Source organism: Peromyscus leucopus, chromosome 6 (genome assembly GCF_004664715.2).
Source record: "Peromyscus leucopus breed LL Stock chromosome 6, UCI_PerLeu_2.1, whole genome shotgun sequence".
NCBI lineage: Eukaryota > Metazoa > Chordata > Mammalia > Rodentia > Cricetidae > Peromyscus > Peromyscus leucopus.
This window is the reverse complement of record NC_051068.1, coordinates 68,129,411-68,144,453: the sequence shown is the minus strand read 5'-3', so window position 1 is coordinate 68,144,453 and position 15,043 is coordinate 68,129,411. Positions and strand designations below refer to the sequence as shown.

Here is a 15,043-nt window from a genome sequence, read left to right as displayed (position 1 = left end):
AGGCTGGCCTCGAACTCACAGAGATCCGCCTGACTCTGCCTCCCGAGTGCTGGGATTAAAGGTGTGCGCCACCACTGCCCGGCTACCAGCCTCTTTTAATATAATTAAATTTTTGTATCCCTGGCCGGCTTGGAGCTCGCTATGTAGACAAGCTGGCCTTGAACTCACCGAGGTCTGCCCTCTCTGCAGTCCACGTTTGGGATTTAAGGCACGAGCCACCACACCCAGTCCCTCCCCAAGCCAGATTATTACAGGGAAGGAAATTGTTTGACTCCTTTATTACTTTTTTTTTTTTTAAGACAGCCTTACTATGTAGGTCAGCCTGCCTACAAATTTACCAGGGATCCCCCTGCCTCCCTCTCTCAAGTGCTGGGATTGCAAGTGTGTGCCACCATACCCAGCTCTGTTTTACTTTTTATTGTGCTCATTAATGGTCTGGAAGAGGAACTCAGGGAAAGGTGCTACTACCACAGGCTTAAGAGTGCAAATTAGCCATGAACCTTCTCCATCTGAGATAGAGTCTGCGAGACCCAGCATGATACATTGGGACTCAGCTATATGGACTCGATTTGCTTCCGGACTTTCTCAAGAGCCTTTCTGTCCAGCTGTCGCTGACGAATGATGACAAGGCAAGCGAAGACTAAGGCCACACCCACCACGGTGCCTTCAAACTTCCAGAACAGGTGTTGTTCCATCAGAGCTGAACGGCAGCTGAGGGCAGAGAAGGAGAGTCATTCCCGGGAGAAGTCAGTCTCTCCTATCTCAGCCTACCCAAAATACTACCCAAAAATAAGAGAAACTGGAGTAAGTCATGTCTTTAATATCTGGTGAGATAAACAGAGTAGTATTAACCAATTTGATTGCTTTTGTTTTTTCTCAAGTCTCAAGTAGTTCGGGTTGGCATTGAACTCCTGACTCTCCTGCCTCTGCTTCGTAAGTGCTGGGGTTACAAGCATGTAACACCATGCCAGACTTTTTTTCTTTCTTTAAAATAATAAATAAAGGGGTTGGGGATTTAGCTCAGTGGCAGAGCGCTTGCCTAGCAAGCACAAGGCCCTGGGTTCGGTTCTCAGTTCCAGAAAATTTTTTATTTTTTTTTCAGAAAATTTTTTTAAAAAATTAAAAATAAATATAAATGAATAAAAAGTTGTGTGTGGTGGCGCACACCTTTAATCCTAGCACTCAGGAGGCAGAGGCAGGCAAATCTCTGTGAGTTCAAGACCAACCTGGTCTATAGAGTGGCTTCCAGGACAGCCAGGGATACACAGAGAAACCCTGTCTTGAACCCCCGGCCCAAAACCAACATTTTTTTTGTTGTATGTGTACACACTCATGCCAAGGAAGAGGTGGACATCTCTCCCCATCCCATAAGATACACACACACACACACACACACACACACACACACACACACACACAGTCAAAAGACAACTTGCTGGAGTGAGTTCTGTACCTCTATCATCTGGGTTCTGGGTATCAAATTCAAGTTGTTGTGGGTTTTTTTTGTTTGTTTGTTTGGTTTTTGGTTTTTCCAAGACAGGGTTTCTCTGTGTAGCTTTGGAGCCTGTCCTGGAACTCACTCTATAGACCAGGCTGGCCTAACTCACAGAGATCTGCCTGGCTCTGCCTCCCAAGTGCTGGATAAGTTGTTTTTTAAAAGATTTATTTATATCTATGATTGTTCTCCTGTATGTATATATATATGTGTTCTCCTGTATGTATATATATGTGTATATCTGGTGCCCAAGGAGGCCAGAGGAGGGTGCTGGATACCCTGGAACTGGAGTTACAGAACAACTATGTGGATGCAGGGAACTGAGCCAGGGTTTTCTGCAAAAGCAGCAAGTGCTTTTAACCACTGAGCTGTCTCTACAGCCCCTCACTCTGTCAGATTTAGCAGGAAGTTCCTTTACCCACCACAACATCTAGTTAACCCCTCTTAGAGATCTGCTTGCCTCTGCCTTCTGAGTGCTGGGATCAATGGTGTGTGTCATTACACCTGGCTTAACTATGTTTATTTAACTATTACTGTGTAGCCTTGGCTGACCTGAACTCCCTGTGTAGGCCAAGCTGGTCTTGAACTCACAGAGCTAAGCCTGCCTCTGCCTGAGATTCAAGGTTTGATACGCTCCATCTCCCAGCAACTTTATTTTCTTCCTAAGCAATGCTGGGGATGAGACTCATGGCCTCTTACATGCTAGGCGAGTCCTGTACCAGTGAGTTACATTCACACCCTTGACCACATTATTTGATCAGAAAACATGGCCAATAATATAGTGCTGAAGACTGGGGTAGGGACTAAGGGTAATTTGGCTCAAATCTCTTCCTCTTTCCAGTGTGCCAAACTACATCAAGACTAGGAGATAGCTACCTCCAGACACAGGGTCAGAGGAGGTCATTTGAAAGGGGAGAAACAGTCCTTACCTTCTGAATTCATTCCTTTTAGATGAGCTGCATGTGATTTTCTCCACATACCCTGTAGAACTACACTCAGGTGTGGTTTTCTACCAAAATAAAGGACCAAAAACATATGTTAGGGAGGAGTAAAAGAAACAGAAGTCCTGCTGTTCAGAAAGGGCCAGAGCTGGTGGGCAGCAGACAACTAATGGAGAGCCCTGATGTGGACGGTGGTGATGTGATCAGGAAGGCTACAGTCAAGGAGATAAGGAAAAATTCCACAGTCTACTGTAGTAAAATATGAACAGGGCATGATCATCTTCTGGTTACTGTCATTAATGTGGGAAGGCCATATTTTCAGAAAGAATTTAAGTTCAAATGTGAGGGCTGGCAAAATGCCTCTGTGGGGAAAGACATTTGCAGCCAAGCTTAACACATTGCATCTATGTGGTGGAAAGAGAGAAACAATTTCCCCAAGTTGTCCTCTGACTTCTTTGGCACATGATCCAGACAAAATAAATATAGTGTTTAAGACCCGCCTGGTTACATGGTGAGTTCCAGGACAGACAGCTACATAGTGAGACACTGTCTCAAAAACAAATAAAGAACAACAAAAAAATAAGGGCTGGAGATATGGCTCACTGGTTAAGAGTGCTGGTTGCTCTTGCAGAGGACAGGGTTCCAGTCCCAGCACCCACATGGTGGCTCATATTTAGAAGATCTGATGACCTCTTCTGGATTCTTAAGGCACTACACACACATGGTACACATACACGCAGGTAAAACACCCATATAAACATAAAACAAAACAAAAGTAAAATATAATGTAATTAAGTTCAGATTTGAACTTATCCTAAGACTCTGAGAAGAAAGAAGCGATATGTTAAAAAAAAAAAAAAACTTAGCGACTGGAGAGATGGCCCAGTGGCTAAGAGCACGGGTTGCCCTTCCAGAGGACCTGGGTTCAATTCCCAGCACCCACACGGCAGCTAACAACGGTCTGTAACTCCAGTTCCAGGGGATCCGACACCCTCACCCTGACATACATGCAGGCAAATATGCACATAAAACAGAACAAACAACAAAAAACTCACAATCTGGAAGTTGGAACACGGAGTACACTCTTCGGCCACCACGAACTCTTCCGCCAGCCAGCATGGCGAAGTTGGGGCGCTCACTGAAAGGAGAGAGAGAAAAAATGGCCAGCCGAAGACTATTCAAAAAACATTTCTCTCCAAGGCTCTACCCATCCAGCTTCCCAGCACAACGCTTGCCCTCGTTCCTTTGTGGCACCTCCTTTTTCTACCTGTGCTCTTGGTCTACTAAAAAAGACAATTAAAAACAAAAAAAACGAACTATAGAGGCACGGGGTTCCCGGGCGAGCACACACCTGACAGCTTCTCCTCGCGCACCGGAGCCTCTGCTTGGCTGCAGACAGGGAAAGGGGGGGTAGGAACAACGGTGAGAACGCAGGAAACAGGGCGCACCCACTTCAGATGTCAGAGGGTGAGATGCCCGGGTTCCTGGGGGGCGAGGACTACCGGGTCGGCCTGCGCGCCCCTTTCTCCTCCCTCAGTACCCACTTACCAGAGCTTTAGGGTGAAAGCACACAGCAACCAGCAGAGGTGGCCGCCCCGGGGGAGGCCAAGCCTCCCCGCGCCCGCTAGCATGGAGCAGTCAGTGAGTGTCGCACCTGTTGCAGCAGACCTCCCTGAGGTTCCAGCTCAGAGCAGCCAAACGCCAGAGTTCTCCCCCTTGGCCCGCTAGGGCTCTATGGGCGCGGCCTCGCGACCACGGCGAGAACAATCCATGTGGATTTGCTGGCTGCAAGCGCGAGGTCTTTGTGGGGGCGCCAGCGGCGTGGGCGGGGGGGAAGGGCGCGCGGGTCCGGACTTAGTGCCCGCGGGCCTCGGCCTCGGTCTCGGGAGCGGCCATCTTGCTCGCGGAGGCTCCTGGTCCCGGCACGAGCGACGCCGACCCGCGTCCGGGGTGCGCCCGCCGGTCTCCTGCCGGGGCTTGTAGTCGTTCCGGACTCTGGCGACCGCCTCTCACTGCGTCTGCGCAGCAACGCGCGCCTCATTGGCTGGGCGCCGCGCGGCAGTGTGGTCCTTGTAGTGTCCGCGGAGCCGGCTGGCATGGCGGTCGGGGAGGTTTCGTGTGTTGTGGGTTCGCTTCTCCCGGGTGTCGCTTGTTTTGTCCATTTAGAACCAGGTGAGCAGGGAGACATAGAAAGGGGCAGTACGCCGCTCTGTCTGGACTTTGGGTATTCCTCAAAACTGTGGGCTCACCACTGGGCTCTTTGATACCCTTCGCACCCTTTGCTCACCATCCTGGACGGCCTTGAGAAGCTGGGTCCAGGGCATCTGCTGATGGAGGGAATTTGGAACTTGCCCCTGTCGCTGGAGTCGCACCCCACTCTACACAGATGAACCCCTTTTCGTTTCCCCTCATGTTAGTGTGAAACTGCTTGACAAAGCTGTTCCTTTGAACAACATTCAAATGTTCTCGTCTCTTCCCTGCTCCTACACATAAGAAAATGATCTCAAGACCAAGGGCACGGAGATTTTTTTGTTTGGTTTTTGAGACAGGTTTTTCTGTGTACCCCTGGCCGTCCTGGAACTCATTTTATAGAACAGGCCGGTCTCACACTCAGAGATCCGCTTGCCTCTGCTTCCCAAGAGCTGGAATTTAAAATCTCTGTGTAGAGGGTGGAGATTTTTAAAGAGAAAGCAACGTTAGAACTAGATTCATGTGGTTTTCAGCTGCTTTAGAACAGCATCTGTTCTGGCATGGTGGCTCAAGCCTTTAGTCCCAGCAGAGGCAGATGGATCTCTGTGTGCTTGAGACCAGCCTCTACATAGGAGTTCCAGGCCAGCCAGAATAACTCTGTCTCAAAAAAGAAAGAAAGAGAGAGAGAGAGGAAGGAAAGAAAGAAAGAAAGGAAAGAAGAAAGAAAGGAAGGAAGGAAGAAAAGAAAGAAAGAAAAAGAGGCTGGGTGGTGGTGGCGCACGCCTGTAATCCCAGCACTCGGGAGGCAGAGCCAGGTGGATCTCTGTGAGTTCGAGGCCAGCCTGGTCTACAGAGTGAGATCCAGGACAGGCACCAAAGCTACAGAGAAACCCTGCCTCGAAGAAAAAAAAAAAAAAAAGTACCATTAAAAAGGATATTTAGAGCCAGGCAGTAGTTATGAGCTTGCTTTCTTTCTTCTTTCCTTCTTTCTTCTTCTTCTTCTTCTTCTTCTTCTTCTTCTTCTTCTTCTTCTTCTTCTTCTTCTTCTCCTTCTCCTCCTCCTCCTCCTCCTCCTCCTCCTCCTCCTTCTTCTTCTTTTTGAGACAGAGTCTCTCATTGTGTTATTCTGGAGAGTGTGAGAGCTTCTGCAACTGGACTTACAAGTAGCTGTGAGCTTGCTTTAGTTTCAGCCCTTGGGAGGCAGAGGCAGACAGATTTCTGAGTTCAAGGCCAGCCTGGTCTACAGAGCAAGTTCCAAGACAACCAGGGCTGTTACAAAAAAGAAATCCTGTCTCAGAAAAAAAAGAAAGGAAGGAAGGAAGGAAGGAGAGAAGGAAGTAGAAAGTATCCAGGCAGTAGCTTACAGGACCACAGCCTTTGTTGCTTTGGAATCCAACCTGATTTTCTATATTACTCAGAAAAGTGTAACTATGCCTTGTCTTCTATGTCTGTTCTTTCTAAGCAGGATTTCCCTAACACTTTGGGCTTCTTACTCTCTCTAAAGCTCCTCTCCTCAGTGTGGCAGCTTGTCTATTCAGACTTAAACAGAGTGTGGGTTTTTTTTTGTTTTTTTTTTTTGTTTTTTCTCCTCCAGGAAGCTGCTGAGACTTATGGCATGCTTGCCCCAGGAATTTTTTTTTTTTTTTTTAACTCTAATAAAATCGCCCTTGAGACTTAAAGGGAAAGCAGGCAAGCTAGATGTGTGCTGTCTTTTTGTCCCCCGCTCCACCCAGCTGCAGGGAACTGTAGAGCATTTGGCTATCATATTACAGCACCCTATTGTTGATGCTCAGCCTCAAGGGGGAATTTGTGAGTTTTTGTAAAAGGCTTTTTTTTTCCCTAAGAATTTGTGTAATTCTAAACGTATTTTTAGAGCTGGGTGAGGTGGTGCATACCTTTATCCCCAGCATTCAGGAGTTCAGGAGGCAGAAGTAGGCAGATATATATAATGAGACCTTTGTCTTTAAAATACACATATATTTTTATGTTGTGTGCATTCATGAAAGTGTGTGAGTGCTTTTGTGCCATGGTGTGCTTGTGGAGGTCCAAAGACAATTTTCTAGAAGGTTCTTTTCACTTTTCCTCCCCTCCCGAGCTGAGGACTGAACCCAGGGCCTTGCGCTTGCTAGACAAGCGCTCTACCACTGAGCTAAATCCCCAATCCCTCTTTTCACTTTTTTTTGCATTGCTTTTGACACAGGTATAGCCTTGGCTGTCCTGGAACTTGCTCTGTAGACCAGGATGGCCTGAAATACAGAGATCTGCCTGCCTCTGCCTTCCTAGCGCTGGGATTAACAGCTCATTGCCACCACTACCTGGCTTCTTTTCACCTTTTTAAGGCAGATCTTTTGCTGCTGCTGTGCTCTGTACCCCAGGCTAGCTGGCCTATGGGCTTCCTGGCAATTCTCCTGTCTCCAACTCTCATCTCATTTAAGAGTGCTGTGATTACAGATGTGACACCACATCTGGCATTTTAGAACTTCTGGAGATTGAATTTATGTTGTCAGGCTTCTTAGATAACACTCTGCCTTAAAAAAAAAAATAAAAAAAAGATTGCATCTTATTGTATAGTCCAAGTTAAAATACATAGGTGAGGCAGAGGATTTGCTTGAATATATAGAGAAACTTTGTCTCGAGGGGCACAGGGGGATGTGTGTGAAAGAGGGTAAATGTGGATATAGATAGGGACAGTGCATCTAGCCTGAATTTTTTTGGTTGTACTTGTGTGTGTCAATAGTTAGTAGCTCCTTTATTTTTCAGGAGTTAAATGTTGTTTACATCATAGCATTGGGAGGACCACTGCAAGTTCAAGGCCAGTCTGCCTGGTCTACATGGTGAGACCCAGTGTGTGGTCTGAACGAGAATGGCCCCCATAAGCTTATATATTTGGATACTCGGTCCCTAGCTGTTTGATAGGGATTAGGCGGTGTGGCCTTGTTGGAGGAGGAGTGTCACTGGGGTTGGCTTTGATATTTCAAAGGACCACACCATTTTCAGTTAACTCTCTCTGCCTCGTGCTTGTGCGTCATCACGTAAGCTCTCAGCTACTGCTCCAGAGCCATGCCTGCCTGCCTGCTGCCATGCTCCCAATCGTGATAGTCACAGGCTCTGACCCTCTGGAACAATAAGCAAGCCTCACTAAACTCCTCTTTACATTGCTTTGGCCATAGTACCCCTTCACAGCAACGGGAAAGTAGCAAAGTCACCAAGTTACAGGAAGTTAAAAAGGTGACAGGTAAGACTGTTCATCAGGCAAGTCCTGGCCATGCAAGGGGGATGACCTGAGTCCAGGTCTTGGGACCGCTGCTGAGAGTTGTCCTCCACATTTACCATTTACGCATACAGCCACACATGTAACACTATAATAAAAATAAAACTTTATTTATTTTTAGGCAGGTCTCACTCTTGCAGTCCTGGCTGGCCTGGAACTCACAGAGATCACCAGCCTGCTGAGTGCTGGGATTAAAGGCGTGAACCACCGTGCCAGGAAAAAAAAACAAAACTTAAAAAACAAAACCTAAGAAAAGTATTTTTCTTTTAAGATTTTGTCTGTTCCTCTGCTTACACAGCCACCAAAAGGCTGGTTAGTAACTATTGTCTGTCACAGAGCAGAAGCTCAGTAAACACTTATAAACAAGTGAATCTCCCGAGTCTCTTCTTCCCTTCAAATTGTGAGAAAAGGTGTTTTTTGTCTTTCTATCAAAAGATGGCTAGTCCACGAATGGCCAATATTTCATAAATCTCCCTCATGTTTTAAAACTACTAGAGCAAAGGAATCCAAATCTCTTTACTCACCTGGTAAAGCTTTGTTTACAAAAAGCCTTACTGTCTGTGGCCAGGCAGTGGTGGCTCACACCTTTAATCCCAGCACTAGGGAGGCAGAGGCAGAGGATCTCAGTGAGTTTGAGGCCAGTGTGGTCTACAAATCAAGTTCCAGGGCAGCCAGAGCTGTTATACAGAGAAATTCTGTCTCTAAAAACCAAGGGGAGGGGGACATCTTGCTCGACACTGCTGTTCATTCCCAGTACTTGATGGCCTGCAGCTGCAGCTGACCCCCTCCCTCTTCTCTCATTTCCTTTTTGAGGAATCTTTTAAAACTATCCAATCTCGGGATTGGGGATTTAGCTCAGTGGTAGAGCGCTTGCCTAGCAAGCACAAGGCTCTGGGTTCGGTCCTCAGCTCCGGAAAAAAAAAAAAAAACTATCCAATCTCAAGAGCGTGAAATGGAGTACCCACCAATGAGGTGAGGCAGAGTAGGTCACCACTTGCAGTAGAACAAAAACTATGTGAACGTCCAGTTTGGGTGTGGTGCATCGTTTTTTACAAAAAGAAATTTGGCTTGCCAGATTACGTTTTCTGTTTTGTTTTCAAGAGAGTGTTTTTCTGTGTAGCCCTGGCTGTCCTGGAACTCTCTCTCTCTCTCTCTAGACCAGGCTGGCCTTGAACTCACAGAGATCCATCTACCTCTGCCTCCCCAGTGCTGAGATTAAAGCTGGGTCACCACTGCCAAGCTTCTCCTTGCTGTTTTTAATCACCAGTTAAGTGGGGGGGGGGGGGGCAAAGAAGGGGAACCCAGCCAGATACAGATGAACCAGCATCTTGGGATGACAGAAATTGGATTTGAGTGAACAGTCTGACAGTAATAAAAGGAACAGTCATGCAAAACAGTGGCCTTTAATACTAACAAAGACCATGTAGTGAGCAACCTCCAGAGTAGTGCTGAGCCGGCCTCTCGGGACCCTAAACCTGAACCTGTAACGGAGAACTCAACACATTTACATCCATGTCTGACCTTAAACCCAAGGACAGTCCAAGACCTGAGACCACTGTTCTTCCTTTCCTCTTCTCAAACCTTTCACTTTCACATCCTCCATTCCTTCCCCTCCTTTCCCTGCCCCCTTCTTTCCGTCCTTCCTCCTCATCCGCCTTATCACCAGCTCATCCATCCCTCTAGGTCCCACCCATTTCTCTCCTGCGCAGCCCCTCAGCCCGCCTCCCTCAGGTCTAGCCTCCAGGTTCAGGGTGAGGAGGAGGCATCGTCCGTCCCTCAGCCCAGGGAGCACTTGTTGGTGTTCTTCTTGTCAGATGATTTCAGGTCGGTGCTTGAGGGCTTGCTGTTGTTGCCCTGGAGCCGGGAAGGCAGAAGGATCGGTGTGTGAAGGGCTGGCTGGAGTATGAGCCCATCCAGACAGCCCCCCTTCACGAGAAATCTTGGCTTTGTTCCTCCTCAAATGGCTTTTTTTTTTTTTTTTTTTTTTTTTTTGAGACAGGGTTTCTCTGTATAGCCCTGGCTGTCCTTGAACTCACAGAGATCCACCTGCCACTGTATTGTATAACTCTCTCTGTCCTGTAGAAAAGGCTGAGTGATGGGATTAAAGGTGGTCGTCCTGTGTCACCCACCCCCTACACACACACAGGAGTGTTTTGTGTTTTTTCTTTTCTTTTTTTTTTAAGATTTATTTATTATGTATATAATGTTCTGCCTGCATAAATCCCTGCAAGCCAGAAGAGGGCACCAGATCTCATTACAGATGGTTGTGAGCCACCATGTGGTTGCTGGGAATTGAACTCAGGACCTCTGGAAGAGCAGCCAGTGTTCTTAACCACTGAGCCATCTCTCCAGCCCTGTTTTTTCATTTAGATAGAGCAGCTAAGGATGATCTTGAACTCCTGATCCTCCTGCTACCACCCAGTGCTGGGTTCTAGGGGCACCACTCCAGTTTTTGCCTGCCCTGCAGAACAACTGTCACTGTTTCTGGACACACACACACACACACACACACACACACACACACACACACACACACAGAGTGGTACCTAGCCAAGTAGAACCAACTCACCGGTCTCCGACCTCCTGACTTGAGCAAGATGTCCCGGGCCAGGGAGTTGAAAGCCTACAGAGGAAACTGGTTAGGACAGATTGGAGGAGAGGACAAATCTATTCACATCTTTATCTCTCGGAGGGTGGCTCTCACCTCATCCACATTCATACTGGATTTGGCGCTCGTCTCAAAGAACCGGATTCCGTGCTCTCGCGCCAACTGCAGGGGGCGAGGAGGGAAGGAGAGAGCTGGATAAAGAGCAGAAGCAAAACATTCGGCAATCCCTCCTCACCCTGGTTCTCCTGGCGCCGAGGCAAAGGGCCCCGCTGCCCCTCACCTTATTCCTCACCTTATTCGCCTGCTCTTTCTGCACCTTCCTCTTGGCCTCCATGTCGCACTTGTTCCCCAGCAGGAGGCGCTCCACTCCCGCAGAGGCGTTCTGGAGACGAGGGAGACAGACAAGGTTGGGGCTTTTATGTGGCTCACACCTGGGATTTCTGCCCTTGAGAGGACCACAGGGAGTTTGGGATACACAGTGTGTTTCACAACAGCTGGGGCTACAGAGTGAGACCTTGTCTCGAGAAGACGGAAAAAAGGGCTGGAGAGATGGCTCAGAGGTTAAGAGCACGGACTGCTCTTCCAGAGGTCCTGAGTTCAATTCCCAGCAACCACATGGTGGCTCACAACCATCTTTAATGAGATCTGGCTCCCTCTTCTGTATTCATAATAAATAAATAAGTAAGCCGGGCGGTGGTGGCGCACGCCTTTAATTCCAGCACTTGGGAGTCAGAGCCAGGCGGATCTCTGTGAGTTCGAGGCCAGCCTGGTCTACAGAGTGAGTTCCAGGAAAGGCGCAAAGCTACACAGAGAAACCCTGTCTTGAAAAACCAAAATAATAAATAAATAAATAAATAAATAAATAAATAAATAAATAAAAGAAGACGGAAAAAAAAGAAGGGGTCAGGCTGGAGAGAAGGCTCAGCAATTAAGTTCCCAGCACCCGCTCGGTGGCTCATAACCATCTGTCACTAAAGTCCCAGGGGGTCCACCAAACTCTTCTGACTTCTGAGGGCACCTGGTTCACAGATATACATATGCGGGCAAAACACCCATACACATAGATTTAAATAAATTAATTAATTAAGGTTGAATCCTGCCCATTCCCACAACCACCCTCCAGGAGCGCCCTGTTCCCTCATCTCTTTGGGAGGTGTCTCACCTCTTTGATGCTTTTCATCCAGTTTTGAATATTCTCGAAGGATTTCTCATCGGTGATGTCATACACGAGGATAATGCCCTAAGGGATGGCGAAGTTCACTGTGGACAGCATTCCCATTAGGTTTCTCCTGTCCTCTAAGTGACCCTCCAAGTCCCATCCATGGGTCTAAACACAGGCCACGAGGGGCTGGCTGCGACACACACCTCACCCTCCTTCTTTATCCCCCGCCCCATGCTCGTCACCTGCTGTACTCATGAAACTATGGCTTTAGCCCACGTCCAGACCCACGTCTCATACCATGGCTCCACGGTAATAGGCAGTAGTTATTGTCTTGAATCGTTCCTGGCCAGCTGTGTCCCTGAAGCAGAAGTTTTTATGGAGTGAAACAGAAGTCTCCAAGAGGAAAAGCCCTTTCCTAAGAACTTAGCTTTTGCAACACTGGGGGGGGGGGGGGCTGAAAGGAAAGGAGCCAGGAAACAGTGAAGGGGAAAGGGACCAAGGGCAGTTGGGCTGCTGCTATTCAGCGGCCGCAGGGCCGGGAAACAGGATGTCTCGTGTTTACTCATAGATGCCAAGCACTGTCCTGAGTATCACCTTATGTGTGTGTATGTGTGTGTGTGTGATCTTATCTAACCCTCACTGTGTCACTGGGAGGCATGTCTCCCTGTCCCATTCTACAAAGGAAATAAATGTGGGGAGGCTGAGGAACTAATGAAGGCCAAGCAGAACTTAAGCAGCAGGACCAGGGTTCGGACCCCATCTGCTGCTGTTTATCTGCCATAGCTCAATGCTCCGGTGAAAGCCTCACAGAGCCTCCACCCTGCAGTGTCTCCACCTCCTTAGAGAGCCAGGGCACACCTCCGGCATGTGACCTCCTGCGCTCTGTAGCCCAGGCTGGCCTCAGACTCCTCGCAAAGATCCACCTGCCTCTGCTTCCCAAGTGCTGGGATGAAGGTTGCTCTCTCTAAAACTTAGAGAGAGCAATAGACTGAGAGTCAAATTCGTAATTCTGCAACTTGTCTTTTAAGCACTTAGAACCTGTTTCTACATCATCGCTCAAAAGACATTTGTTTTCAAGTCCAGAGAAGGCTCGGGGTGAGGAAAAGACACAAACTGAAAGTGGGTCACCAGCAGAGGAGCCGAAGGACAGCTGAGAAAGCAAGATAGCTCAAGTAGGAGACGTACCGACCGGACCGAAGAAAAAGGCAAAGAAACAAAGCAAAACAGAAAGACCAACATGGTGCCACATGCCTGTACACGCCTGTAATCCCAGGACATGGAGATAGAAGCAGCAGGATCAGGAGCTACCGGTCACTCATTCTCAGCCACGTAGTGAGTTCCCGGCCAGCCTGGGCTACATGAGATTTTGCTTCAAAAACATAAAATAAAGTAAAATAAAACTGAAAAGAGAAGCCAGGTGGTGGTGGTACACTTTAATCCCAGCACATGGGAGGCAGAGGCAGGCGGATCTCTGTGAGTTCGAGGCCAGCCTGGGCTACAGAGTGAGATCCAGGACAGGCTCCAAAGCTACACAGAGAAACCCTGTCTAAAAACAAACAAACAAAGAAGAAGAAGAACTGGAAAGAGGAAAAGGAAGGGAGGAGAAATGAAGGGCAGGGGGTGGGGTGCAGGGTAGGTTCACATGGCAGCCTGGACTGGCGAGCTGGTTCGCTTACTTACCAGACTTGCAGTTTGATCCTCTTCCCCTCTATTTCCACAGTGCGGATCTTGAAATCAATTCCTGGGGTGAAAGGTGTGAAGCCAAGTGGGTGTGTGTACTTATGTGAACAGTATGGTGGGAGAGAGAAGAGGCTCTGCCAGTATCTCTGCTGGGCAGGCGCTCGGGGTCGTGGCCTTGCTGGATGTGTAAATGGGGAGGGCTTCTCCAAAGCTTCATTCCTACAGTAAGCATGCTGCTTTTCCTTAGAATGTATGACGCTTGGAGGGAGGTGCTGAAACTCCTTAGGGGACTTAAAAGCACGCCAGCGGACAACTTTCACTTCCATCTCCATCTCACTTTCCCAGTCTTCTCTCTCCCTCCCCCAGCACACGTACGACTGGTCCTCCAACCACCCCGCTGGCTAGCTAGCCCTTCAGGGTAAAGAGGAAATGGAAAGGCAGCTGATTCACGTCTATGCGAACTAACTCGTGGGTCAGGCGTGGAACTGATGGACTGGGGCTCCGTAAGATTCCTCTAGGGAATCAGTTCATTGGCAGGAACGCTTTCTTTCCCCTTTATCTGCAGCCTTGGGAGTCTCAGGCAAGAGGAGATGAAGAAGGATGAGAGGGAGGAGAAAGGATGCTCTCTCTCTCTCTCTCTTTTTAGTATTTGTTTGTTTGTTTGTTTGTTTTTCGAGACAGGGTTTCTCTGTGTAGCCTCGGCTGTCCTGGAACTCACTCTGTAGACCAGGCTGGCCTCGAAATCACAGAGGTCCTCTGTGCCTCTGCCTTCCCAGTGCTGGGATTAAAGGCTTGCGCCACCACTACCCGGCAAGGACACTCTTTTCCTGGAAATCTGGGCACATCTCCCAGGCCTCTTAGGGGCCCCAGAGAGAAGGATGAGTCAGGAAGCTTACTCAGAGACCCCAAAGTCCCTTCCTTTCCACCGTCCTCTCCCAGTACACCCAGCCACTCTGTGCAGTACCCTGTTGAGGGCGGAGGACTAGGAAGATGATTTGAAGGTGGAGGTGGATGCAGGGGAAGTCTGAAGCCGGGTGGATCAGAAAGAGGCCGACAGAACTGGGAAGCAGGGGGAAGAGAAATTGTGAAGAATGAATCCAGAGATGTTAGGTGCATGCGGTGAGGAAGGAAGCGGGCAAAATGACAAGAGCCTATGTGGATTTGGGGAGACCGGGGAGTTAGTGCCAAGAAAGGGAGGGGTGGCAGCACTGGGGTTACCTGGAGGCCTCAGAAAGGTCGGAAGTTTTGAGTGTTATTCAGGGGCATTATGGAGGATGGGTCTGGGACAGGGGTCGAGAGACTGAAAGTTAGTGTCTTACTCTAAAGGGATCAAAAAGTAGGGTCCCTAGTCATTCAGGGGTCCGTGTTATGAGGGTGGGCGGGGGCAGGGGGTGGATCCGGGGTCTGGGATACAGTCAGCGGGCTCACCGATGGTGGAGATGTAAGTGCTGTTGAAGTTGTCCTCTGCAAAGCGAATGATCAGACAGGTCTTGCCCACCCCCGAGTCCCCGATCAGCAGCAACTTGAAGAGGTGGTCGTAGGCTTTGGCCATGGCGGACACTGGGGGCGCCGGGGGAGGGGTCGGGAAGAGCCAACACTGGTAGGCGGGATCGGAGGGCTGGCAGGCAGAAACCGCCAGAGTCCCAGCCAGGAAGTTTTCCTCCCTCTCCGCCCAGGCCCGGGGAAAGAAGAGAGG

General features: G+C 48.8%; 2 protein-coding genes across 4 annotated transcripts; both read right to left on the bottom strand.

Moving 5' to 3' along the window:
• Window positions 1-261: 261 nt before the first annotated feature.
• Jtb (jumping translocation breakpoint) lies at window positions 262-4,549 on the bottom strand. 3 transcript variants are annotated; one of them, XM_028890847.2, is made up of 5 exons: window positions 3,985-4,417; window positions 3,788-3,825; window positions 3,492-3,574; window positions 2,425-2,504; window positions 262-711 (listed from the first exon to the last, which is right to left on the bottom strand). In XM_028890847.2, exons 1-5 carry the CDS (start codon window positions 4,065-4,067, stop codon window positions 555-557), a joined length of 441 nt encoding a protein of 146 aa, XP_028746680.1. In that variant the 5' UTR covers window positions 4,068-4,417; the 3' UTR covers window positions 262-554. The 3 variants fall into 3 exon arrangements, 1 of the variants encoding a protein (XP_028746680.1); XR_005091790.1 differs by lacking the exons at window positions 262-711; window positions 2,425-2,504 and having other exon boundaries at window positions 3,492-3,825; window positions 4,091-4,549; XR_005091791.1 differs by lacking the exons at window positions 262-711; window positions 2,425-2,504; window positions 3,788-3,825 and having other exon boundaries at window positions 3,494-3,574; window positions 4,091-4,549.
• Window positions 4,550-9,279: 4,730 nt separating this feature from the next.
• Window positions 9,280-15,043, bottom strand: Rab13 (RAB13, member RAS oncogene family). The gene is made up of 8 exons (XM_028890860.2): window positions 14,776-15,043; window positions 13,348-13,408; window positions 11,965-12,025; window positions 11,668-11,745; window positions 10,798-10,887; window positions 10,602-10,667; window positions 10,467-10,520; window positions 9,280-9,751 (listed from the first exon to the last, which is right to left on the bottom strand). Exons 1-8 carry the CDS (start codon window positions 14,897-14,899, stop codon window positions 9,674-9,676), a joined length of 612 nt encoding a protein of 203 aa, XP_028746693.1. The 5' UTR covers window positions 14,900-15,043; the 3' UTR covers window positions 9,280-9,673.

Excerpts from the sequence above, each read along its gene's own strand:
- Jtb (XM_028890847.2), bottom strand. The coding sequence starts at position 4,067 with ATGCTAGCGGGCGCGGGGAGGCTTGGCCTCCCCCGGGGCGGCCACCTC. Across the intron at positions 3,575-3,787 it reads GCGCGAGGAGAAGCTGTCAG|TGAGCGCCCCAACTTCGCCA; the intron begins GTGTGTGCTCGC and ends CTCTCCTTTCAG. Across the intron at positions 712-2,424 it reads AAAAGGAATGAATTCAGAAG|CTGCCGTTCAGCTCTGATGG; the intron begins GTAAGGACTGTT and ends CTCTGCCCTCAG.
- Rab13 (XM_028890860.2), bottom strand. The coding sequence starts at position 14,899 with ATGGCCAAAGCCTACGACCACCTCTTCAAGTTGCTGCTGATCGGGGAC. Across the intron at positions 13,409-14,775 it reads CACTTACATCTCCACCATCG|GAATTGATTTCAAGATCCGC; the intron begins GTGAGCCCGCTG and ends CTTTCACCCCAG. Across the intron at positions 10,888-11,667 it reads GGATGAAAAGCATCAAAGAG|AACGCCTCTGCGGGAGTGGA; the intron begins GTGAGACACCTC and ends CCTCGTCTCCAG.